The sequence below is a fragment of the Protopterus annectens genome, chromosome 1.part1, assembly GCF_019279795.1.
Source record: "Protopterus annectens isolate FY-2018-M chromosome 1.part1, PAN1.0, whole genome shotgun sequence".
NCBI classification, from domain to species: domain Eukaryota; kingdom Metazoa; phylum Chordata; order Ceratodontiformes; family Protopteridae; genus Protopterus; species Protopterus annectens.
Genome location: NC_056726.1, coordinates 187,649,289 through 187,672,870, shown reverse-complemented (window position 1 = coordinate 187,672,870; position 23,582 = coordinate 187,649,289). Strand labels below are relative to the sequence as shown.

Genomic DNA, 23,582 nt, shown 5'->3' with positions numbered 1-23,582 from the left:
GCCGGTTCGGATCCGATATCGGATCCATAACCCACAGGTTGCAGACAAATGAATCTCCTACTTCAGATCTGTGGTTTCTCCAATTGCTGCAGATGCCTGGAAAGATGTACACCAAAAGGGGCATTGTACTATTATTGGCCTGATGAGGAAAGAGTACAGGGAGGTTATAACTTTTTTTCTGGAGCCAATGCCCTTACTTATGTGATGAGCAATACAGAATGCCCTTAACACTGTGGAGACATGGTGATCAAAGGTAAGACTGCTGACAACCTGTGTGTCCAGGTCTCTCACCACTGAGTGCATACTAAGGGTGCTGCTACTGATGTGGTAGTTAGCAGAAACATCACTCTTACTTCAGAGAAGTAAATGCCAAAAAAGAGCATCCCAGGGCCGAAGCATGAGGAACTCTGCTTGTGACTAGCCTCTTTGTAGAGGTGGACTCCCCAATTCTAATCTTTTGAGTCCTGTCTGTGAGTCAGCTGGCTATCTACCAGATGACAGAAGGGTTTGTACCTAACCTCTTGCATTTATCAACAATGCCTAAGTGGGGTACTGTGTCAAATACCCTGGCCAGATCAAGGTAGGCAGTGTGAACCATTTTGCTTCATCCACTGCTTTGGTGGTTTTCGCAAAGAAGTCCACCAAGTTCAGTAGGCATCACCTGCCTTTGATGGAAACAAGTTGGGTTGGGTCCACTACTGTCTGGAGATTTCCTGTCATTATTGATCATTTCCATGATAATTCCTTCTATGGCTTTGCATATGAGACTAGTGAGGCTTATGGGTTTGTAGTTTCCAGGGTCTGTAGATGGCCCACCTTTGTGCAGAGGGATGACTGCTGCCGTTCTCCATTCTTGAGACAAAGAGCCGGTTTGAAAACTACAGTTAAATAGGAATTTCAGAGGACCTGACAGGTCATGTCTCATGCTATTTAGAAGGCATCCTGGGGTATTGTATGGGCCCCACTGTTCTTGACATCTGAGAAAACATTAAGGACCTATTCTCTAGTGATAGCAGGGGGAGTTACATATGATGGCATTTTCTGAAGGAAGGTTGAGGGGGAGAGAAGGGTAAAGCTAGAGTTGAATTTGTCAACCAGTAGATTTGCTGCATCTTCTGGCTAAGTATAGGTGGCTCTATTTACAATGAGCTCTGCACATAATTGTGTATTGCCTTTGAGGTTGTGGACATAGCTAATGAATGACTTGTGGCTGTCATAGGTTCATATGTTGATACTAGGCTATCTGCCCTAGGGCATTTATAAGCCTAGCCAGAGTATGTTTGGCTTTCGCCACCCTTTTAGATTAGTTGACTGTGCCTCTGTATAGTAGGTCACAGAAGGTAGCCCTTTTAAGGTTTGTTTACTGTACCTCAGTCAAGCAGCGACACAGAAGAGATCCCAGGGGTAAACTTACGATCTCCCATCCATTCAAGATTTCTCTTGAAGAGGGTCAGTGAGGGGCTCTGCCTGACATGGATTGGGATTTTGTTCCAGAGTGAGGGGAGCCTCTGGGATATGAATCTGTCCCTCCAGCATGTCCTATTTATTTCTGTGCTGAGGTTCAGATCCCTGGAGCGTGTAGCTCGAAGGGATTTAGATTTCCTGAGGTGAAGCATGTCCATTAATTCTGGGTTGGACATGGCTTTATATCGCCTCTGAGTAGGCGGTACGCAACTGAGTAGAGCTGGAGTTTCTTTAGCTGAACTGCATAGGGCATCTGTTTGAGCCCCTTGATCCTCTTGGTGAGAATCTTTTGGGGTATTTCCAGTTGCTGAAGGTGTCGGGTAAGGTACATCCCAAACGGGGCACTGTACTCAATTATGGGCCTGATAAGTGATGAGTAGAGGGGCACAATGACCTCTCTTGATCTAGATGTGAACCCTTTCATGATAAGGTGGGCTATTATAGAAGGTCTTTCTAACCATTTTAGCAACATGTTTGTCAAAGGAGAGATTGCTATGTACTTGGGTCCCCAAGTCCCTAATTACTTCTTCCGTACTTAATGGATTACCACCTATGTGGTAATTTGTGGGCACTTTGTTTTTTCCAAAGGGGATGACTATGCACTTTTTGGCATTTAGCTTTAGGCCATGGCTCTGGCACCAGTTATCCATCTCTGAGGGACCCTTTTGGAGGATGCTTGTGTCAGTCGGAGAGTCGATTATAGCACCCAGTTTACAGTCATCTGCGAACTTGGTCAGTCATAGTCCACCTGTGTTAGCCTGTACCTCGGAGAAATATATACCGAACAAGAGAGGTCCCAGGACTGAGCCTTGTGGGACACCACTTGTAACTGGTTTAGAGTCTGACATGGCACCTGCTATTCTGACCATGTGGGTTCTATCCCTGAGCCAGTTTGCAACCCATCTTGTGACATAGGGGTTGATATTTAAGCTGGTGAGCTTATTTATGATGCCCAAGTGGGGTATTGTGTCAAAGGCCTTTGCGAGGTCCAGGTAGGCTGTGTGGACTACCTTCCCTTCATCTATGGCTTTGGTAACTGTTTCAAAAAAGTCGAACAGATTCAAGAGGCCCTTAACGAAGCCGAACTGGGTAGGATCCCGTGTCTGGAGGTTCCCAATGTCTTTGTTTATAATTTCCATGATGATATGTTCCATAGCTTTGCAGACCAGGCTAGTCAGGCTTATAGGGCGATAGTTTCTGGGGTCTGTTGTGGCACCACCTTTGTGGAGTGGGACCCACTGTTGCTGTATGCCATTCCTTGGGAACATATCCTGTAGTAAGGCTGAGATTGAACAGTGACTTTATATGAGGGTTTAGTTCTTCTTGGAGCTCGTGTAAGACGCAGCCCGGGACACCGTCTGGTCCCATTGATGCTGTGTTTTTAGCTTTGGAGAGGGCAGCTCTCACCTGTGCAGCTGTGATCTCAGGAAGGCTACACTCTGTTGTGTTAGACATTTGCTCTTTTGGAGGAAAAGGGGTGGAGAAGTTTGCACTGAACCTTTCTGCCAGGACGTTGGCAATGTCTGTGGGTTCAGTGAATTTTTTACCATTTTGCACTAACTCAGAGCATATCTGGGAGTTGCCTCCCATGTTTCTGACATAACTAAAGAAGGCCTTGTGATCATCTTTAGTGTCTTGTGCAATTTTTCTTTCAAAGCTGGCCTTAGAAGATGTTATGAGGTATCGTAGTTTCTTGTTAGTACTGATCAGTGATGCCTTCCCTTTTTGGGATTTTGCTCTGTCATGTAGTAGCTTTCTCCTTCTGTTGTATAGCTTATTTATGGCCGGGGTCCACCAGACAGGTCTCCTGCCTTTGGAAGACTGAGTCTTGGTTTTATTTGGGATAGCATGCTCCATGCATTCCTGTAGGTGTCCATAGAATGCTTTTGTAAAGGATTCTGCATTTTGGGCCATATTGTCCACTGGCCCGGGGGCTTTGAAGGATTCCACCTCAGTTTTGAGAAGTGTGAAGTTTGCTTTTGAGAAGTTCTTCACCGTGGTTTCCTTGGCTAGGGGTGGGAACGGAATATGGATGTCCAGTGAGATTTATTTATGGTATGATCTAACCAATGAGGGGTATACTTCTGGTGTGGAATATAGAGACCCCATGTTGGTGATGACCAGATCCAGTATGTTGTTCCCCTCTTGTGGGAGCGGTGACCAGTTGTTCCATAGCATTTGAGTTTATAAATTCTAGGAACCGTTGGGCGAGGGTGTTTGGGTTTGAGTAGTTTTCCCAATCAATGTTTGGGTAGTTGAAGTCACCCAATATAATAGTGTTTGGAGAGAACTTCATATTCTCCACTGTTCTCAGGAAAGCCAACTGAGGTTCCTGTGTTTGGGAGGGTGGTCTGTAGCAGGCTACAAACTGGAAGGCAGTTTTGCCCACTGTTAGTTGCACATGGATGGTCTCCGAAGCTTCGTGCAGTGCCACTAGCCTGGAGGTGTGGGTATCGTTGATAAATATGGATACTCCCCCCTCCTTTTGTGGTTCGGTCTGAGTTTTGGGGCCGGAAAGCATGGTATGAAGTATAGCCTGGTAGTGCTGGGGTGCTCTCGGGAGCCTTGAACCAGGTTTCTGTTACTGCACAGATATCGATATTCTCCATACTGAGGAGAGTCTCGAGTGCATGCATCTTGAGGTTTAGACTTCTGGCGTTGAGCAGCATTACCCTTAGTTTTTTTTTCTTTGTGCTGTCTATGGGGGTGGGTTTGTCTTTTGAGCCTTGCCTAAAAAAGGCACTATGGGGGAGGCAAGAGCCTTAACCAGTATTCGAAAACCCAGGAGTGACAGGTGCAAGGCGTCCCTAGCGAAGCAACGTGGCTTGTCGAGCATGTCACCCCAGGCTGACAGACACTGGATCCCTTTTGAATGACACCAATACTTTAGCCAATTGTTAAAATTGATCATTTTGTCTTTATACTGTGGCATCATTCTTGGTGAGGGTAAGATGCTACTCAAGGTCAGGGTCATACTGGCCTGGGCTACATGATCAAAGAGCTCCTGTACGTCTTTTTTCATGTAGTCCAGGGAGGTACGTCTCAGGTCATTCACACCAGCATGGACAATGACGGAATCATACTTGTACTTGCTTTGGAGTGACCTGAGTGCTTGTGTTATGTGGCGGATCCTGGCACCCGACAGGCAGCTTACAGTGACCTTCTTGTTCAGCCTGGTGAGTGGGGTGTCAGTTTGTCTGACAACAGAGTCACCTATTACAAGTGTATTAGGTGTGTTGTTTAGCCTTAAGGGCTATGACTGTGTGGCACTTTATGAGCTATGTGCTACGTGGATATTGTTTCGTGGTAGGTGTTGCTTGGATGTCTGCTTTGGAGGTCTCTGCTGCTTAGGCAGATTTTTATTTAGAGCCTCCGAGTATGTTTTTGTTTGTTTATGTGTTTGGTTTGCTGATGCGATAGGTCTATGTGAGACTGGATTTGTGGTGTGTGTGGTCACCTTCTCCTCCTGACAGGCTGTGCCAGTACTGGGTTGAGAGAGCTTAGCCTCCAGTTTGGCTATATAGTTACTTAATCTCAAAAGTGGCTCCTTTCTCAGCATTTTCTCTCCTTGGTAGGTGCTTCAGCAACAACTAACAAGCCTGGAAAGATGCCAAAATCACGAGGCAGCAGGGTTTTAAGAGATAGAGATCAAGGAGTTTAGAATTGACCCAAAATGGCCAATAAAACTACAGTTTCTAGGCAGTAACCACTCCTACAGGGACAGGCAGGCTGTTCAGTGTTAACCACTGCCACTGGTGAACACGGAGACCTTCCCTTTATCCAAGCAAGCACTGGCCTCCAAGAAACTTACAAACAGCTCAGAACAGCAAATCTGTAACTGAACTTCCTTAAATTTCAGAAAGTGGGAAAAAAAGCAAGATTTTTTTTCTTTTTTGTTTTAGTTTAAAGGTAGCAGAGATACACAAGTAGCAAAATAATCACAACAGTGCAATAAATGACCCCACACTTGAGTGCGAGGCCAAAGTCAGGTAAAATGCAGTTTTAAGAGAAAAAAACGATTTTAAATTAAGTGGAACACAGGAAATGCAGTAAAAAGGCTCTAAATGTGTTCTAAATACTGTTTGTAATACAGATATAAACTTTAGCAAGCTGGAAAATGCTGAAAAGTAGGCGGCAAAGCAGTAATTCTTAACAAAAAAGCAAAAAAAAAAATACTTAAAATCTCAAAAGTGGCTCCTTTCTCCTTCTCAGCGTTTTCTCCCCTTGGTAGGTGCTTCAGCAACAACTAACAAGCCTGGAAAGACCTGGGAGGCCAAACTTCCCTCAAATTTGGCTATGGTAGACTTTATTTGTCCTCAGAGTTGTTTGCTTAGTTAGATGAGCATGCCTTTTATCCTGCTGGGTGATGCACCACCTAATTTTTGCCATGATCTTCCTCCTCCTGTTTTACAGCCTGTTGATGATGTGGATTCCACCAGGATGGCGTCTTTTTTTTAGTTAAGTCTGTAATTCTTCCTGGTGGGTACAGCTGCCTCTATGCAGCTATTAACATGCTTGTTAAAGAGTTTCTGTGAACAGTTCTGAGTAGGCAGCCGTGTTCTCAGGGTTTATGGAGGCTTGAAACTTTCCTAGGTTATCACTTAAATAGTAGCAAGTTAGCCTTAGAGTTGTTCCTGAATATTCCAGGATTAGCTGGGGTGCCACCATTTTGTGGTCTGACCTTACCAGAAAAGAGATTACACTAGGGGGTGTGCACTCTCCCATATTAATGAGGACCAGATTCAGCATGGTTGCACCCCTGCTTGGTATACTGACAATCTGGTCCAGGGACTTTGTGTTTACAAACTCCAGGAATTTATGTGCCGGTATATTTGGCGTTGTATATGAATACCAGTTAATAGTGGGGTAATTAAAGTCAACCATAAATATGATATTGGGTTGGATGGTGAATGTTTCCAATAAGTTTAAATAAATGGTATGGGTTTTCATGGGTCATACGGGGGACTATAGCTTGCAAGGAAGTGGCATTGGATTTTGCCTAAGGTGACTTGAATGTGAAGAAACTCAAATGCATTGACCTGTTTGACCTGCCTTGAAGTATATTTTTTATGTAAATTAAAACATCTCCGCCTTTAGTCCACATCTGTGTAAGCACTGGTTGAAATGTGTGGAAGGCATTATAACCTTGCACTGCCTATGTGCTCTCCGCAGCTTTAAACCATGTCTTAGTGACCTGCACAGACATTAGCATTTTCTAGGGTGAAAAGAGCTTTTAGGGACTTTTTTGTTTAGATTTCTAGCACTGAGCAGTAACACCTTTACATATTTCTTGGTTTTGATTTGCTCTGTCGGAAGTACTTTCAGTTTGGCACTGCCTAAAAAAGATACTATGGGGAGGACAACTACTTCAGCTAAAGTAATTCACTAGAGGGGAGATGCAGACCATCCCTGGCAAAGCAGAGTGGTCTGTTGACCGTCTCTTTTCATAATGGCAAACACTGCACCCCCTTACAATGACACCAGAAACTAAGCCAGTTATTAAATCAGCCATCTTTTGTTCATATTGTGGCATCATCCTTGGAGAAGGTAAAATGCTGCTCAGTGCTAGGCTCGTACCAGCCTCGGACACATTCTGAGAGATCCACTATGTCTCTCTTCATATAGTCTAGGGAGGTATGTCTCAGGTCATTTACACCCACATGGACTATGACTCAGCCATACTGGTACTTGTAGTCCAATGACCTGAGTGCATAAATAATGTGGTGTATCCTGGTCCCTGATAAGCAACTGACTGTGACTTTTTCCTTACTCAGTCTAGTGAGTGGGACATCAGTGTGCCTCACAATGGAGACTCCAATGACCAGAATGTTAGATTGTGTGGTGTTTTGCCTTATGGGCTTAGAAGTAAAGGTTCCATGAGATATGACTGTATGTGTTGATGTGGGTGTCGTTTTGAAAGAGTGCATTTGGGGCTGCTGAGGGCGTTTATGTGTACTTTGTCTGTGAGGTCTTTGGGGTTTAGGAAGGTTACATTTACGTGCTTCAGCATGTGTGGTCTACATTTCTGCTTTGAATTGTGTGTGATGGGTGCAGTGTGTACTACTGACAACCTTACTGATATTAGGAGTGCTTTTGTGTGAGAGCTTTGCCTCCAGAATAACTGGTTATATACTATAACTTTCTTGGAGCAAAAAAAAAGTCACACAGAAGACAGTTCCTAAGAGTTAATCTATCTCTAACTATCCTACCACTATACATACACAACTGTATTAGTACAATGAAAACCTATCTACAGAGAAAAAAAATAAACCAGTGAAAAAAAATCAAGTTATATAGACCAGCAATGCTAAGATTCTAAATGCAACAGGGAGGAGCCATAATTTTTGACAGAAAAAAACACTTTCACTTATCGTGAAAAGTAGAGCACTTTTATCAAGTCCTGATGTACTTTATCTCTAGTTAATAAAAGCTGTTTTTATGTTTTTTTTTAAATTAAAATTCATAATCCTACCTTGGTTTATATCCTTTGAATCACAACCTGATAAGGATCTGGAAAAACAGTATTGTTTCTTTAGATGGGAAAGGTTTAACTCCAAGTATCACTGAATGGGATTTTGATCAGCAGGTAGCCACTACAAACTCAACCAACACAAAAGTTCCAAAAAGAAACCAAGGAGGACCATTAAGGAAACCATGGTAAAAAATTTCACCAAAGCCAACTTCATGTTTCTTAAGACAGAAGTGGTGAATTTCAGGACACCCATGCAGATGGACAATACAGTTACGACTACTGAATCCTACACAACTGCACTTTAAGCACTTACATGAGTGCATGGATCGTGTTATCCCAAACAGAACCAAGATGCTATCCTCCAAAAAAAGGAAGCAAATCTGCTGGCCCCCAACTGCACAACAGAAGGAAGAAACTCTTGCAAAAGAGAGTAAAATCCCACGAGTAGAGGAGCTCCCTGGTCAGCCTCAGTAAGAAGCTGCGATCCCCAATAAAATCCTCCAAAGCTAGTTACGAAAACAAAATCGCCACTGATTCTAAAGACAACCACAAAGCATTCTATAGCTATGTCAACAATATCAATGGCAACACTCAGATCTGCTCTGAGTTACAGGACAATGGCACTAAATATACAGACCCAACAGATATTGCCAACATCCTGGCAGATAGGTTCAGTGCTAACTTTACCCCCCTCTCACCCCCTAAAGAGCCCATCTCTATACCGGAAAAATGCAAAGTTCCTGTAATTACGGCTGCACAGGTAAAAACCACACTCTCCAAAGTCAAGAACACAGCATCCATGGGACCAGACAACATCCCAGGCTGCGTTCTACATGAACTACAGAACGAACTGGCACCCCACCCAAGTACCATGTTCAATCATAGCCTCACCTCAGGCTTTGTGCCTGATGAATGGCGCACAGCAACGGTTATCCCACTCCACAAGGGGGGAGCCACCACGGACTCTGGGAAATACCGTCCCATTAGCCTGAAGAGCCTGGTCTGCAAGGCAATGTAACATATCATCATGGAACTTATAAACAAAGATATTGGTAATCTCCAAACTCTGGATCCCACCCAGTTCGGGTTTGTAAAAGGCAGATCATGTCTCCTAAACCTGACAGACTTCTTTGAAGCAGTCACCAAAGCCGTAGATGAGGGTAAGGTGGTTCACACAGCCTATCTAGATCTTGCCAAGGCTTTCGACACTATCCCCCACTCTGGAATTATAGATAAACTCACTAAACTAGGTATAAATCCATATGTCACAAGATGGGTTGCCAACTGGCTCATTGACAGAACCCACACTGTGAAAGTAGCAGACTCCAAATCCGACTTCAGACCAGTGACAAGTGGAGTACCACAGGGTTCAGTCCTGGGTCCTCTCCTGTTTGGTATCTACTTCTCTGAAGTACAGCCTAACAGAAGGTCTTTGGCTAATGAAGTTTGCAGATGTCTGCTAACTAGGAGCCATAATCGAAACTCCTAAAGATGTGGACATCCTACAAAAGGGCCTCACTGAGACAGATGCCGGGTGTCAAAGCCATGGCTTCAAGCTCAATGCCAAAAAGTGCATTGTCATCCCCTTTGGTAAAAACTCTGTACCCATGAACTACAACATAGGCGGTAGTATACTTAACACTGAAAGTGTGATAAGAGACCTTGGGACACAGGTGGACAGTAGTCTCTCCTTTGATAATCACATCGCCACAGTAGTCAGGAAATCCTTCTACGTGGCACACCTCATCACAAAAGGTTTCTCATCCAGAAAAAAAGGTCATTGTTCCCCTCTACTCATCACTCATTAGACCCATTAAAGAGTACAACACCCCTTTTGGTATGTACCTCACAAGACATCTACAACTGGAAAGGCCACAGAAATACCTCACAAAGAGGATTACCGGCCTCAAACAGATGCCCTATGCAGACCGTCTCAAAAAACTCCAGCTTTACTCCGCCACATATCGCCTACTCAGAGGTGATCTCTGCCTAACATACAAAGCTATGTCAAACCCAGAGCTGTTGGACATGCTCCACTTAAAGAAATCCCAATCCCTCCGAGCTACATGCTCTAGGGACCTAAACCTTGTCACTACAATAAACAGAACATGCCTGAGGGATAGATTCCTGTCCCAGAGACTTCCCATACTCTGGAATAAACTACCTATCTATATCAAACAAAGCTCCTCATTAACTACCTATCTATATCAAACAAAGCTCCTCATTAGCACTCCAAGAAAAATCTTGATGATTGGATGGGAAATAGGAAATTCTCCCAGGGGATCACCTCTGTGGCTCTGCTCGACAGTGGCACAGGAAAATAATTTTCTTGGGTGGCAAAAGCCAGGGTACTTTTTTGGCTGGGCTTGTATAGTCCCCAGGGCCGATAGCCTAGTACCTACCTATGAACCTAAGAACTGAAGAACTTGATGACTCACTAGCTTCTCGGTGACATCCTGTTACCTTTCTAGATCTTCCCTCACTGCAAGTATAACTTGATACTCCTAGTAAACATGACTGCATGTAACATTTTTATTGAAGACAAATATCTTTACCTTTGACCTTGGTTTGCCATTTTCTCCATATGAAGACATGTCTTTGATTGCCTCTGGAGGCATAAAATTAATTGTACCAACCTATTTAAAAGGAAAGAAAATAGTTTAAAGCTAACAGGAATGACCGATCAACAGCAAAATCTCATTTGCACTACAATTTTTAAACCTTTGCTGTTGCTTTCTACACCATTTTAACAAAAAGTACTTGGATGCAAATCAGTTAATGCATCTGATGAAATAAAAGATTTGACTACTCACAAAATTAGATGATCTTTAAGATGGTCTTGGGGTAGTAACACCTAAAATCCCCTTTCAGGAAGCTCACTCATGGCAACTGTTCTGAGTTTTAGATGGGGCACACCATGGCATCACAGAGCTGGGACACATGGGATGCCCAGCACTATGTCCCCTAGTTAAGACCCAGATGGAAAAGTGGCAAATAGAATGCACAGAAAACTTTAGTTGTACAAGTCCTACTTACCTGTAATAGCAAATGTTCAACTTCCCCTTCAATAATGTATTGGAAAGGGATGGAAGCATTCTACAGGCAGCAGCCAGGTCCCTCTGTTTATACCTTCACAAATCGCCACAAAAAGGATTCAAACTAAAATGGAGAGTTAAGGCCTCAGTAACACACTGAACACCTTGGCTCACAAAGTCCAGAGAAACCACAAATGTAGTTGTTGCAAAGTATTTATCAATAACATTTTAAAAGAAAAGTTAACCTTTTGTCTGTTACACAGTGGAGTTCATCAGAGTTAAACGAATTACTACACACTACATTATATGATATTTTTAAACATTATGTTCCATTTCTAATATTTTATGTTATCTATTTAGAACACTCATTTTTTAAACATAAAGTTGTGCTCGTGTGTGTGTATGTGTATATATATATATATATATATATATATATATATATATATATATAGATATATAGATATATATATATATATATAGATATAGATATATACATTTTTTTGCAGATGATTTCTTACTATTTACTGGATTAATGACTTGAAAAGTTGCAGCTAGGTCATGTGATGTAGCTATTTATATAATAGGATCATAGGAAATTACTAGGCCATCGACCTGGAGGTCATCCCAATGTAATACCATAGAAATGCTAGTCAACACCAAACACTGAATTTAGGAATAGCTGCTATGTCCAGGAGGGTTTCTGGGTGCTATCCCAGGTAAGAATTTACAGTACCCCATCCACTTGCCCAGATTCCTTTTGAAAAAGTGTCATAGAGGTGCCTTGTTTCACATGAATAGTTAGCCTATTCCAAAGACGCAGCAATCACTGGCAGATGCCCCTCCAGCATGTCTTATTTAAGTCTCAGGCCATATTTAGGTCCCTGGAATGGGTAGCTCTAGTCCTGTTTGATTTACAGAGATGCAGCAAGTTCATTAAGTTTGGGTCTGAGATTGCTCTAAGTCAGGAATAAGCCTCCCCTAAGAAGTCTATACGATACAAGAGTACAGTGGCAGAAATTTTAGTTGTGTAAGGCACGTGCTGGAGTTCCTTGATCTTCTTTGTTAGAAACCTCTGAGGTCTCTGCAACTGCTGCAGGTGTTTTGTATGGTACATGCTGGATGGGGTGTTATACTCAATTATGGGCTGGATTAGTGCAGAGTATAGAGGGGTTATAACCTCTTTTGCTCTCGAGGAAATGCCTTTACTAATTAAGTGTGCAATGTAGAAAGCCTTCCTTACTACAGTAGAGACACAGTGGTCGAAGTTAAGGTTGCAATCAGCTTGTGATCCCAGGTCTCTTACCACTTTCTGGGTATGCAGGGTATTGTTGATTTGATAGTGGGAAGGGATATTGTGCCGAAGGGAATGATGATGCATTTCTCTGCATTCAGTTTGGCACTGTGACCAAGACACCAGTTGTTGGTCCACGTAAGACCCTCCTAGAGTATAATGACATTTGGGGATTCAATAATTGCACCCCGTTTGCAGTCATCTGCAAACATGGTCAGCCACAGCCCCTTTGTTTTGACCTGAACTTCTGAGAAGTATATACCAAACAGTAGGGGGCTCAGCATTGACCCCTGTGTGTCACCCCACTGGTAAAAGGTCTGCTCATTGATGTGGAGTCACCCACTTTGATAGTCTGTGTCTGGTTTGTGAGCCAGTTGGCACCCCATCTTACAACAAAGGGGTTTACATTCAGTTTACTAAGCTGTTCTGTAATGCCTGAGTGTGGGATTGTGTCAAAAGCCTTTGCCAAATCGGGTTATGCTTTGTGCACAGATATGCCCTCATCAATGGCCCTGGTCACATCTTCGAAGAAACTAACCAGATTTAACAGGCAGGATCTGCCCTTGATGAAGCAGAACTAGGTAGGATCCAGGGTTTGGAGATCGCGTATGTCTATTTATGACATCTATAATGACAAGTTTCATGGCCTTACAGATGAGGCTGGTCAGGCTTATGGGTCTGTAATTCCCCAGGTCTGTTGCTAGGCCACCTTTGAGGAGGTAACTGTTGCTGCTCTCCATTCTGCAAGAACAAAGCCTGTGGTTAAGACTATAACTGAAAAGGGTACTTAATGGTGATGCTAGTTCATGGTTTACCTTGTTTAGAAGACAGCCTGGGATGCTGTCTGGTCCCACAGAGGCTGTGTCTTTTGCCTTGGACAAGGCTTTCATGACCTGCTCTTCAGATATGTTGGGTGGGGGTGGGTGATAGTTTGGGGGAAGGTTTGTGATACTGTTGGAGGAGATAAGGGAGTGAAATTTTTGCCATACCTATCCACTAGCAGGTTAGCTATCTCTGTGGGGTCAGTTTGTGTGATACCACTGGTCACTAGTTTTGCCCATGCTTGGGTCCTACCTTTTAGGCTATGTACATAGCTGTAAAAAGCCTTATGGGTATCCTTGCCTGTGCTTTTTTTCTCAAAGAAGTCCTTAGAAGATTTGACAAGTTGTCTTATTTGCCTGTTGAGGCTGAGGAGGATGCTTTTCCACTGTTGGAGCCTCACCTTTGTTTTCTTGGACAGCAATTTTTTGCGTTTATTGTAAAGTTTGCTGATTCTGGATGTCCACCAAGGTGGCTTGTTTTTACTTAGGGCTCTGGCTTTGATTCTTTCTGGTACAGCCAAGTTTATACACTGATGCAAGTGAATGTACACTGTGCTTTAGTGCAGTTACCACTTCCAGCTGGGAGTGGGGCTTGGAATGGATTTACAAATTTGCCTTGGTGAAGTTTATCAGTCTGATTTTGCCCTTTGTGAGCTTTGGTGTTAGTGTCAGCTCGAAGGTGACTGATTTGTGGTCAGATTTAACTAATGAGGGTCTGACAGTTGCGGTAGTGCATCTGTTTGATGCGTTAGTAAGGACCAGATCTAGTATTTGTTCCACTTGTCAGGGTATGAAAAATTTGTTTCAGGACATTTGAGTTAATGGAGTTTGCATTAATTTGGTTAGCTCTAATGAAATCCTAATGAATAAGGGTCGATAGCACTAAATTGTTTTTTATTAACATTTTATTTACAAATACTTTTCTATAACACCATTTGTGGTTCCTATGGACTTCATGAGCCAAGGTGTTTTATTTGTATTACCTAAAAATGGATTCCTATTTAAGGTCCAGAGCAGGCTTTCCTAGGGCCATTCTTCCAAGTGCTAGTGGATCCTTACCCTTCTACCTCCCATGCAGGGTAAACTTTGGGACTCTATCCAAAATGCTACTGAGGCAGTAGGAATAATGACTACAGTGCAGCTGTACAAGTCCTACTCACCTGTAACAGCAGACGTTTGAATTCCCCACTGCCTCAGTGGAAGCACCAACTCACCACCTCCCAGAATGTGCATAGCTGAGGTGAGTTTCAACCTCTGACTTGGTTGCTGTTAAGACTTGTTTTCTTTTATATGGTATTGTGACTAGCTGCAAACTTACTCTTGCTACATGATTCTGGCTTAAAGTAATTTTCCCTCTCCTTCTTTGAGGAAAAGAAAAACCCTGTACACTCACTTCCTGCAACAGCTGGAGGCTTCCTTCTCAGGATATGCTCAGCCAATTAGCTGTCACATGAAGAGAGAAGAGGTGGAGTTTGAGCTCTTGAAAGCTGGCCAGTACTGAGTTACCTTTGCAGATAACACAAACTGCCACAGAGGCAGCGGGAATAATGAACATCCATGTAAGCATTTTAATACTACTACCAAAAGACAATTTACCAAAAGCAGGCAAAGCAGCTGTTCAGTGACAAAGAGTAGCAGGATGGTAAATAATAAACTACTGCAAGTGTTACTCTCAAAGATAACCGATACTGCGAGTTTTTACACATCCATTACAATCTATTTCAAGAAGTCCAATGCAACAGATAACAGCTGGGAGAAATTTCAAGCAGAGGATGCAAACTAAAACATTCTGAAGAGAAATGGGGTTATAGGCACTGAAAAAGAATGTCTAATGGGTTGATTTTCTGAATCAAAGCTCTTACTTATGGAATGCAACAAAGATTAATGCTTAGTAAAAGCCCTGACTGAGGTCTAAGTGGTCATGGTAAAAGTATCTGCAGTGGACATATTCTTGAAAAGAAGTGCTGAAAACCACAAAATCACAATACACCCTGGGCAAATGTCTCCACAATACCCAGCAACCAGCTTGCCAGACAGAAGAAATAAATGCAGTTAGCAAATCCACTTTAATAAGCTCCGTTTGACAAATGAAAGCCCCTTCATATCTGGACTGACAGAGAGGGAGCTGATCAGTTTCCCTGAAACTGTACACACAACAAAGGTAAAACCAGAGATGTCAATGCGCATAAAGGATTCAGAGAGCTCTATTTCTATCCTCTGGGTATTTGCTTACCAGGTAGGGCATCAATCTGAATGGACCAATTTCAGGTTCAGCAAAGGTGTAAACACAGCAAATCTACAAATGTGAAGCTGATAAAAAGTAGAACAAAGCAGTACATAACAACAACAAAAAAAAGAAATACAATCAGTATAAAGATGTTTAGCGCATTTTACAGAAATTAAGATATGTTTTAGAACAGAATGATAAATTTGACATACTGGGACTGAAAGAAGAAACATACTTAAGGAGAGCTTCACAGCAGCTGGAAGAGAGGTTTGAATGCAATGCTGGATTATGCAGTGCACATATACTACTGTAAACCAGAAAAGGTTTAATACTTGGGGAATAAAGGAACAGAAATAAAGGCAATAATATGGAATAATTATTCCATTGCAGAGTTGCTTTAGGTCACAGATGTTTTTAATTTAAGAACATTTATTGCAGATGTGCTACTCCTTGAGATATGCAACGGGGGTGCAAAGGCAGAAAGAATGCAGGATAAATGTTAGAGATAGGAAGAGGGTCTAGTTAGTCTAAGCAAACAGAATGTGAGTGTAGAGGAAGATGTTTTGTTACATTTGGGAAGCAATTACATTATTCTGTTATACAGTAGCAATGTTTAAAAAGTTTCTAAACTGAGGGAGAGTGGTACAATCTCTGATGCTTATTGGCATGGATTTCCAGAGTTTAGGTCTCAGTATGGAGAAAATTTGCTGTATTATTTTCCCCTGTGGACGTGGTGTTGTTTGAATGAGTGCTTGCCAAGTAGGACCTCAGTTTTTTTTACTGAATTGGAAGCCAGTTGGCTTTATGGATTACTGAGCAGTGTTGCTCTGTTTTTGATGCAAAAGAGATGAATAGACATATCTCGACTGTAAGTTGTAGGAAGGCAAGGTTTTTATAAGAGGTTGATGTGATGACTGGGAGTGTATATCCAAAATTGGGCTTTGTTTATATCTTTCCTATGGCTTCTCTATATACACGGGGACAAAAAGTGAGAAATTTTCCAGGCCCAAAAAAGAATTTTGTGAATGTCTGCTTTTTTATTTTTATTTTTTTTCCAGTATGTGGAGTTGAACATTGAGATTTGGATCCAGACACATTCCTAGGTATTTGAAGGAGGGGGTACTCTCTAGGGGGTTATTCTGTAGGTCTAAGATGGAAAGGCTGAAAGAGCAAGTTCTCAGCTTCTGTGATGTCCTAAATAAAGCTTTTTTCCTCTTGGGATTTAGAAGCAGCTGCATGGAGTTTAGCCAATTGTTGAGAGATAGGAGGTCTTGCTGACTTTGTTCTTCCATAACAGATTTATATTGGTGTGATCAGTAGATTACCATGTCATTTATGCAAAGGATGACTTAGAAAGGATGAAGGTTTGCTAGGAGTTTGCTATAGTTAGAGAAGAGTAGGGGGAAATGAATGAGCCCTGAAGGGCGTCCTTCAATAAGAGAACTCTGGTTGATGAGAAAGATCCAGTGGCTTCACTGAAGGCGTGGCGTGACTAAGTTCAGGAACCACTGTGAGGATCTAGGACCAATGCTCTAGGATAGAAGGGGTGGAGTGGAGTGAATAGTTTGAGATTAACTCTGTCAAAAGCCTTTGTGAGGTTTATACAGATTGCTCCTGTAAGTTGACGTCTGTCAGTAGCCATGTGTTTATCATCAGTAAGTGTACAGATTACAGTGATAGTGTTTTTGTTATCCCAGAAGCTATGTTTGCTTAGAAGAGATAAGACACTGGTTTGACACATCTGGATATATATATATATATATATATATATATATAGACCATTTTTCAAGAACTAAAGTAACTGTTATAAGTACGGAGATGGGACTAAAGTCTGAACAGGAATGGGGATTTTTGTATTTGGAAATGGTTTTATTACGTCTTTCCAGATACAGGGGGAGGTGATGAACCAAAAGCAGAGGTTGCAAATGTAGTTAAAGGGGAACTGATAAAGTCAGGGTCGAATGCCATTTGAACCAGGACGGTTGTCATTTGGGATTTTCTGATGGTTTCTATGATGTCATAGGCCAAAACTTTCTTAAAACTAGAACGGTGGTGAGAACTCAAGGGGACTAGCATCTAGAGCAGGAAAAAAAATCTTGAGTTGGGTGAGGTGTGTGGAGTTTTAAGATTTCATTCAGAAAGGCTTAGGGGTAAGACAGAATTTGGAAGAAAAGACTGAGTTGCTAATGGGACGGTAAACACTGGAATTTACTGAATGTTTAACTTTGGGCCCAGAATTTTTTAGGTTGATTTAGGAGAAAGGTTCATTGGTGCTGCAGATATAGGCTTTGTGTATAATGCTCTTTATGGCTAAGTTGTGTAAAGCACAAAACATTTGAGCCTGCAGTGTTGTTAACTTTCCATGCATGTTCTCTTATGGAGAAGGATATTTGAATGCCTTTGTAAGTCATTTTTTTTGCTTTGGCTTGTAGAGTCTGGAGACAATGGAGAAGAGTTGTTTGCAGTGTTAGTAAAATGTATTTTAAGAATGTGGCTTGTTTCAGGGATTTGGATGTGTAATATAGATGACCACTCCAAGTTGGAAAGGGTGATTTTCAGCAGCTGGAAGCTCTTTTGCGTTTTGTGTCTGAATGGAGCTATTCAGTTTTGGTCATGGTCTGAGCTATATGTGGACTGAGATTGTTATCTGCAGTTGCAGATGGGTCTTGTATAGCATTTTCACCTTGTCTAGGGCCTGGCCAGCTGCATAAGGAATAATTACATCCTGGTGTGTGGAAGTGGAATGGTGGGGTGTTGTCATTCATCTAAGATTCCATTAAGGCAAGAATGTCAGGGGAATGCATTTGCATGAAGGTATCAAATATTTGCATTTGATGCTATATGCATTTCATTTAGCGATATATGACTGAGTTCAGGAAAGGACGAGGTTATTGGTTAATGGTGCTAAGTTCTATATTACTTTGAATAACAGTAAAAGTATGATCCAGACTGCTGTTTTCTTATACCTAGTCTGTGTGAACTGACTTGATTTTAATGCATGTGTCTGGTGGGTATGTGATGGAAGATGAGTAGTACAAGGGGTGCATGTCTGAGTGTCTTCCAGAAGACTAACATTTTGTATGACGAAAAGGTATATTTTGTTTTACAGGAGGTATTTGTTTGAGTTGGTAAACAGAGTTAAATGGTGGTGCTTTAAAGATACTAATTGCTCTCATCTGAGGAGCTGCGAAAAATTGATGATAGTTATTACGCAAGACAGGTATGCGCTGATAATGTATTTATTTGATTTGAAAGCTTGATGTGCAACTGTGAACGGATGTTTTAGCACATAGAAGATCTTTGGCTATAAAGGAGATTATTGTGTGCAGAAAGCGTGAAAATGGGAAGAACGTATGAGTAACAGCTATGAATCCTGTATGAACAGAAGAGTTGCTTTGACCCAAGGGATCAGGTTCTTAAGAAACAAATACTGGATCTCTACAAAACACAACCTAAAACACCAATATCCACTCAGTAGGTATGACAGCCACCAAGGAAAGTGCAGCTGTATGAATATATTCACCACAAATTAAGTACAGCTGTGAAAAACTCCCATCACAACCACAGATGCTCACGCAGTGGCTCACTATTGCACTATCATATATAAGTGGGAGTTATACTTTGGGCAGACATCCAACTATCTGGCCTGAATTCCAAGGCTTCTAAACATTCCTCATATGTAGGGACCAGCCTCTGCAATGCTGTGGATATTAGTAGGCCGTATAGAATAAAGGGGAGATGCACCCAGATCATCTCCATTTCATTCAGTTTCTAAATGAGTGAAGTGGTCCTCAACCATGTGTATTTGTTGAGCTCACAGAACAATCTGAAAGTCTGCTGTATCCCAGGGATAGGAAGAGTTTGTAAAACTGGACTCAAGACCTAGAAAGAAAGAGGAAGAAATAGTGAGAAAGACTACACTGCAGTAGTGAACATAGTACAGTTGCACAAGTTCCACTTGCGTGTTAACAGTAGATCATAGAACACGCTACTTTACTGGCATATAGGTAGTAGCACCCTGCTACTCTTCTCCCTGGCAGTCTGTCAATGCTCGGAACTCCTTCCACTGCTTGTCTGTGAGAGTGAAGAACCAATCACTTAGCAGGACCGCCTTTCATACTCACAGACAGAATCCTTTCAGTTTTCTAGAGTTCATCAGGAAATGAAGATGAAACTTAAGCACTGTGAGCACCTAACTCTTACATATCAAATACCAAGCACACACACCAAACAAGGTTGCTGAACCAAACTCTACAGCACCTCCTACAACTAGCTATACACAACAAGCAAAAAGGGAGATGATGGAAGGATACTGCCAGTAAGGCAGTGTCTTTTAAGAACATCTGCTGTTATAGGTTAAGTGGAACTTATTCAACTGTACTATAATACACTGTCTTACTGGCATACAGGAAGATTTCTAAAGCTTACCCAACCTGGGAGGAGGAACAATAAGAGTCCAGGAGCACCTGGAGAATGGTCTGTATGAAGCCTGCACTGGGGATCTAGAAAAGCATCTGAGTTTGTTGTGCTTCGTGAAGCACACAGGACAAACTTGCTGTCTCTAGAATACTTCTAGAGCCCATTATTTTCCAAAAGGTTACTGATAAGGGAATAGTTCTGGTGAAAAATGCCTTTACCTTGCCTGGATACATCTCGCCATGGTGAGTGTAACAAAAATAATACCAAATGGCAACTCACGTCCAGTGAACTGCTTAGAGACAGGCTGACCTTTCTTTGCCCAAGAAAAGGAAACAAAAAGCCTTTTTGGCCTTCCTAAAGGGTTTTGTTCTGTCATGGTTGTACCTGAGCTGCCTTTGCAAATCCAAAGTATAAAGTAATGTTGATCAACTATATTTAGCTTCTGGAAAGAACACAGGGAGATTAAAAGACTGATAGAAAGTGAAGACCGACACCCCTTTTGTCCTGAAAAAAGACAAGTGCGTAACACAACCCCTTCCCTATGGAAAATCAGGTAACGTTGTCCCAACTGAGAGCTTGCAGCTCAGAAACTCACCTTGCAGATGTCAAATCAAAAATCTAGTCAGCTTTCCACGTTAGGAACTTTAGATCAGCATGAGCTAACAGTTCAAAAGGTGACCAGGTCAGTTTTTCAAGAACATCGACAAGATCCCATGAAGGAGGAATTTGCTTGTGAGGGAGTCTAATATGTAATATTCCCTTTCATAAACTATTTTACAAAAGAAGAAATAGAGGGATTCACTGATGGGCAGGCAGAGATAACCATTAAATGCACCTTAATAAATTCACATGCTAAGCCATTCTGAAGTAGCTCACACCAATTTTTCAAGACCAGAGGGATATTAACTACAATGGACCCTCTCTTTCCATTTAGGCACCACTTAGAAACCCTTATCCATTTTTAAACATAAGATTTTCTAATAGCAGATTTTCTGTCCTCTAGCACCTGTTGCACATCATCAAGAAACAAGTGCCAGAACAGAGTCAAGATAGAATAATCCAGACTGTCAATAGAAGTTTCACCAAATCAGGGTGTACTAGTCGCCCATGAGCAGGTCCAGTATGTTAGGAAGTCTATGGTAATTACCCTTGGCCAATAACGTACACAGAGAGAGCCAAGACTGCCATAGCCAACAAAGAGTCAACAGAATAATCTTTGGCATTTCTCTCTGAACTTTCAGAAGTACCTTGTGAATCAGTGAAAAGGAAGGAAATGCACACAGGAACATTCCCGTCCTAGGGAACAATGATGTGTCTGCCCTCCAATCATGGCTGCATGGACGTCTGAAAATTTCTCCAGCTGTCTGTTCTGAAAGCTCTATTAGAGTCATTCCCAAAATAAACCAGATCCATGGAACACTGCCTTGAGTTTCCAGTCATGCGGGTCTACCCAGGATCTGCTCAGTCTGTCTGCAACAACGTTCTGCCCTGATGCAATATCTGATCCCTGAAGAGACAGAGAATACTGAGAAGCTTGCTCCCAGGCTATCATTGCCAACTGGTACAGAGGGTAAAGACCTCTTACCACCTAAAAGTCCAAAGGCAGAACAAACCAAAAAAACAACTTCAAGACCAGGCAGGACTGCAGAGCCAAAGCTTTAATAATCCAATAAAATGGCACACAGAAGTGACACAATATCACCACCAAATCACAAGGTTAAGTGCTTTCACCCGGAATCACCAGGCTTCATCAGAACAAATTGTAAAAGTGACCATAAACTTTAAATATCAATGTCAATACCACCTAGTTTGTTGAAGTATCACAACAGGGTTCCTATTAAATGATCGAAGACGCATTTTTTCGATTGCGTCATAATCGAACTTGAAAGCATAAAGGTAAAATAGCGAAATGGCATATAAGTGAATTCTTTCCCTGGGAAAGAAATTGCTTGGCTGCTTTCTTTACTTTGCCGGTTTTATCACTGTAGTGCGATCTTGGAGTTGGTATATTTAACTAAGGGGTATGTTGGGGGGGGGGGTCGAAGTCCCCCCCCCCACTTTACGTAGTGTTAATTTTTTTTTTTTTTGCGGAACAGCAAATTTTTTCCCTTGGGAAAAAAAATCGCTGTTCTAAGCATTCGAGATTGTAAGCTTTTGCTTACATGGGTTCGATAAATCATTGTTCGCTTTTTTAAGTGTTCGATGATTTAACATAGACCCTCACAACAGTGGTTATACCTGTTGTGACAGAGGGAAAATGCTGCCAGCCCAGCTATCTGGAATTTTGTAAATAATTTGGTCATTTGTGAATATTGATAAGATTTATACACAACTGTATGCTATGTACTGAGCTTCAAGAATGTAACAGCAGCATGCCCCTACTGGAACATAGGAGATTAACTTACAAAACTTCAAGTAAATAAGTTAAAAGGAAGTGCATGTGCTATAAAATAAGAAGTTATGTACTCACCATAACGTTCCATCTGAGTAGGTAAACTTCATTTGTCTGCAACCTGTGGGATTCGGATCCGAGCCGGCAACTTTACAAAGCTTAGATCCTAGCTCCTCCCCTTACCCATAATCCCCTGCCAACCCTGACTGACCTCAGATCAAGTTTGCCCACAAGCACTATAGTAGACAACTAACTACATTATCAGAAATGGTACATCACTATATGTCATGAAACACATCTGAAGGTCAGAGGGACGGAGGGGGGGGGGGAACGGTTGCAGACAAATTAAGTTTACCTACTCAGATGGAACGTTATGGTGAGTACATAACTTCTTAATCTGAAGTAGTTAACTTCATTTGGTCTGCAACCTGTGGGACAGAGTCCCCAGCTACCTAAACCTTGGGCGGCCTTCATGGAAGGATACTCCAGAGCACTGTGGAGCCAAAAGAAGTTCTCCCTCTGGAGATAATGTCCAATTTATAATGATCGATGAAGGTATGAGATGAGGCCCAAGTGGCTGCTGAACAGATATCATCATCCAAGGAAACCCTGGATTTAAAGGCGGCAGATGTAGCCATAGCCCTAGTTGAGTGGGCACGAACTCCTTGAGGTGCGGGCCTGCCGGAATTTTGATACACTGTGAAATCCATTTCGATAAGGAAACTTTTGAGACTGGTTTACCTAGATTAAATTTGGCAAAGGAGACGAACAGCTGGTCGGATTGTCTATGACCAGATGTCCTATGAATGTAAAATCTAAGTTGTCTATGCACATCCAAAGAATGTAATCTGTACTCCCCTTTGTTCTGGTAGTTAGGAAAGACGACCGGCAAATTGATAGATTGGTTAATATTAGATTCAGAAACTACCTTCGGGAGGAAGGAGGGATTGGTCCTGAGGTAAACCCTATCCTTGTGAAAGGCTAAGTATGGGGGTTTCACAGAAAGCTTGTAATTCGGATACTCTCCTGGCTGAAGTAATAGCCACTAGAAAGGCTGTTTTCCAAGAAAAATATTTGAGGTCTACTGAAGCCGCCGGTTCGAAGGGAGGGGCCGTCAAGGCTTGTAATACCAAAGTCAAATCCCATGGAGGTACCGCTTCCTTTACTGGAGGCCTAAGTAGAAAGGTTCCCTTTAGGAAAGTTTTGCACAATTTTGTAGTAATTAAATGACCCATTTCAGTACCTACGTGATAATGAGAGATAGCTGCTAACTGAACCTTAACCGTAATACAGCTAGCTCCGCCATTAAAAAGACCTGAAAGAAAATCCAGCACTGCAGGCAAGGGGGCTGTAAAAGGATCCAAATTGTGGTGTTCCACCCAGATAGAGAAACACTTCCATTTACTACCATAGACCTGCCTAGTAGAGGGCTTGTGCGCTGCTACTAGGATAGTTTTAACT

At 42.1% G+C, this 23,582-nt stretch overlaps 1 protein-coding gene across 1 annotated transcript in view; it reads right to left on the bottom strand.

The window, feature by feature from the left end:
• TTK (TTK protein kinase) overlaps positions 1-23,582 on the bottom strand; it is a gene marked incomplete at its 5' end in the record, with an annotated part of 1,887,454 nt that overhangs the window by 398,851 nt on the left and 1,465,021 nt on the right. Inside the window, 1 exon segment of the mRNA XM_044074056.1 lies at positions 10,492-10,572. Coding sequence (XP_043929991.1) covers positions 10,492-10,572 — 81 coding nt within the window.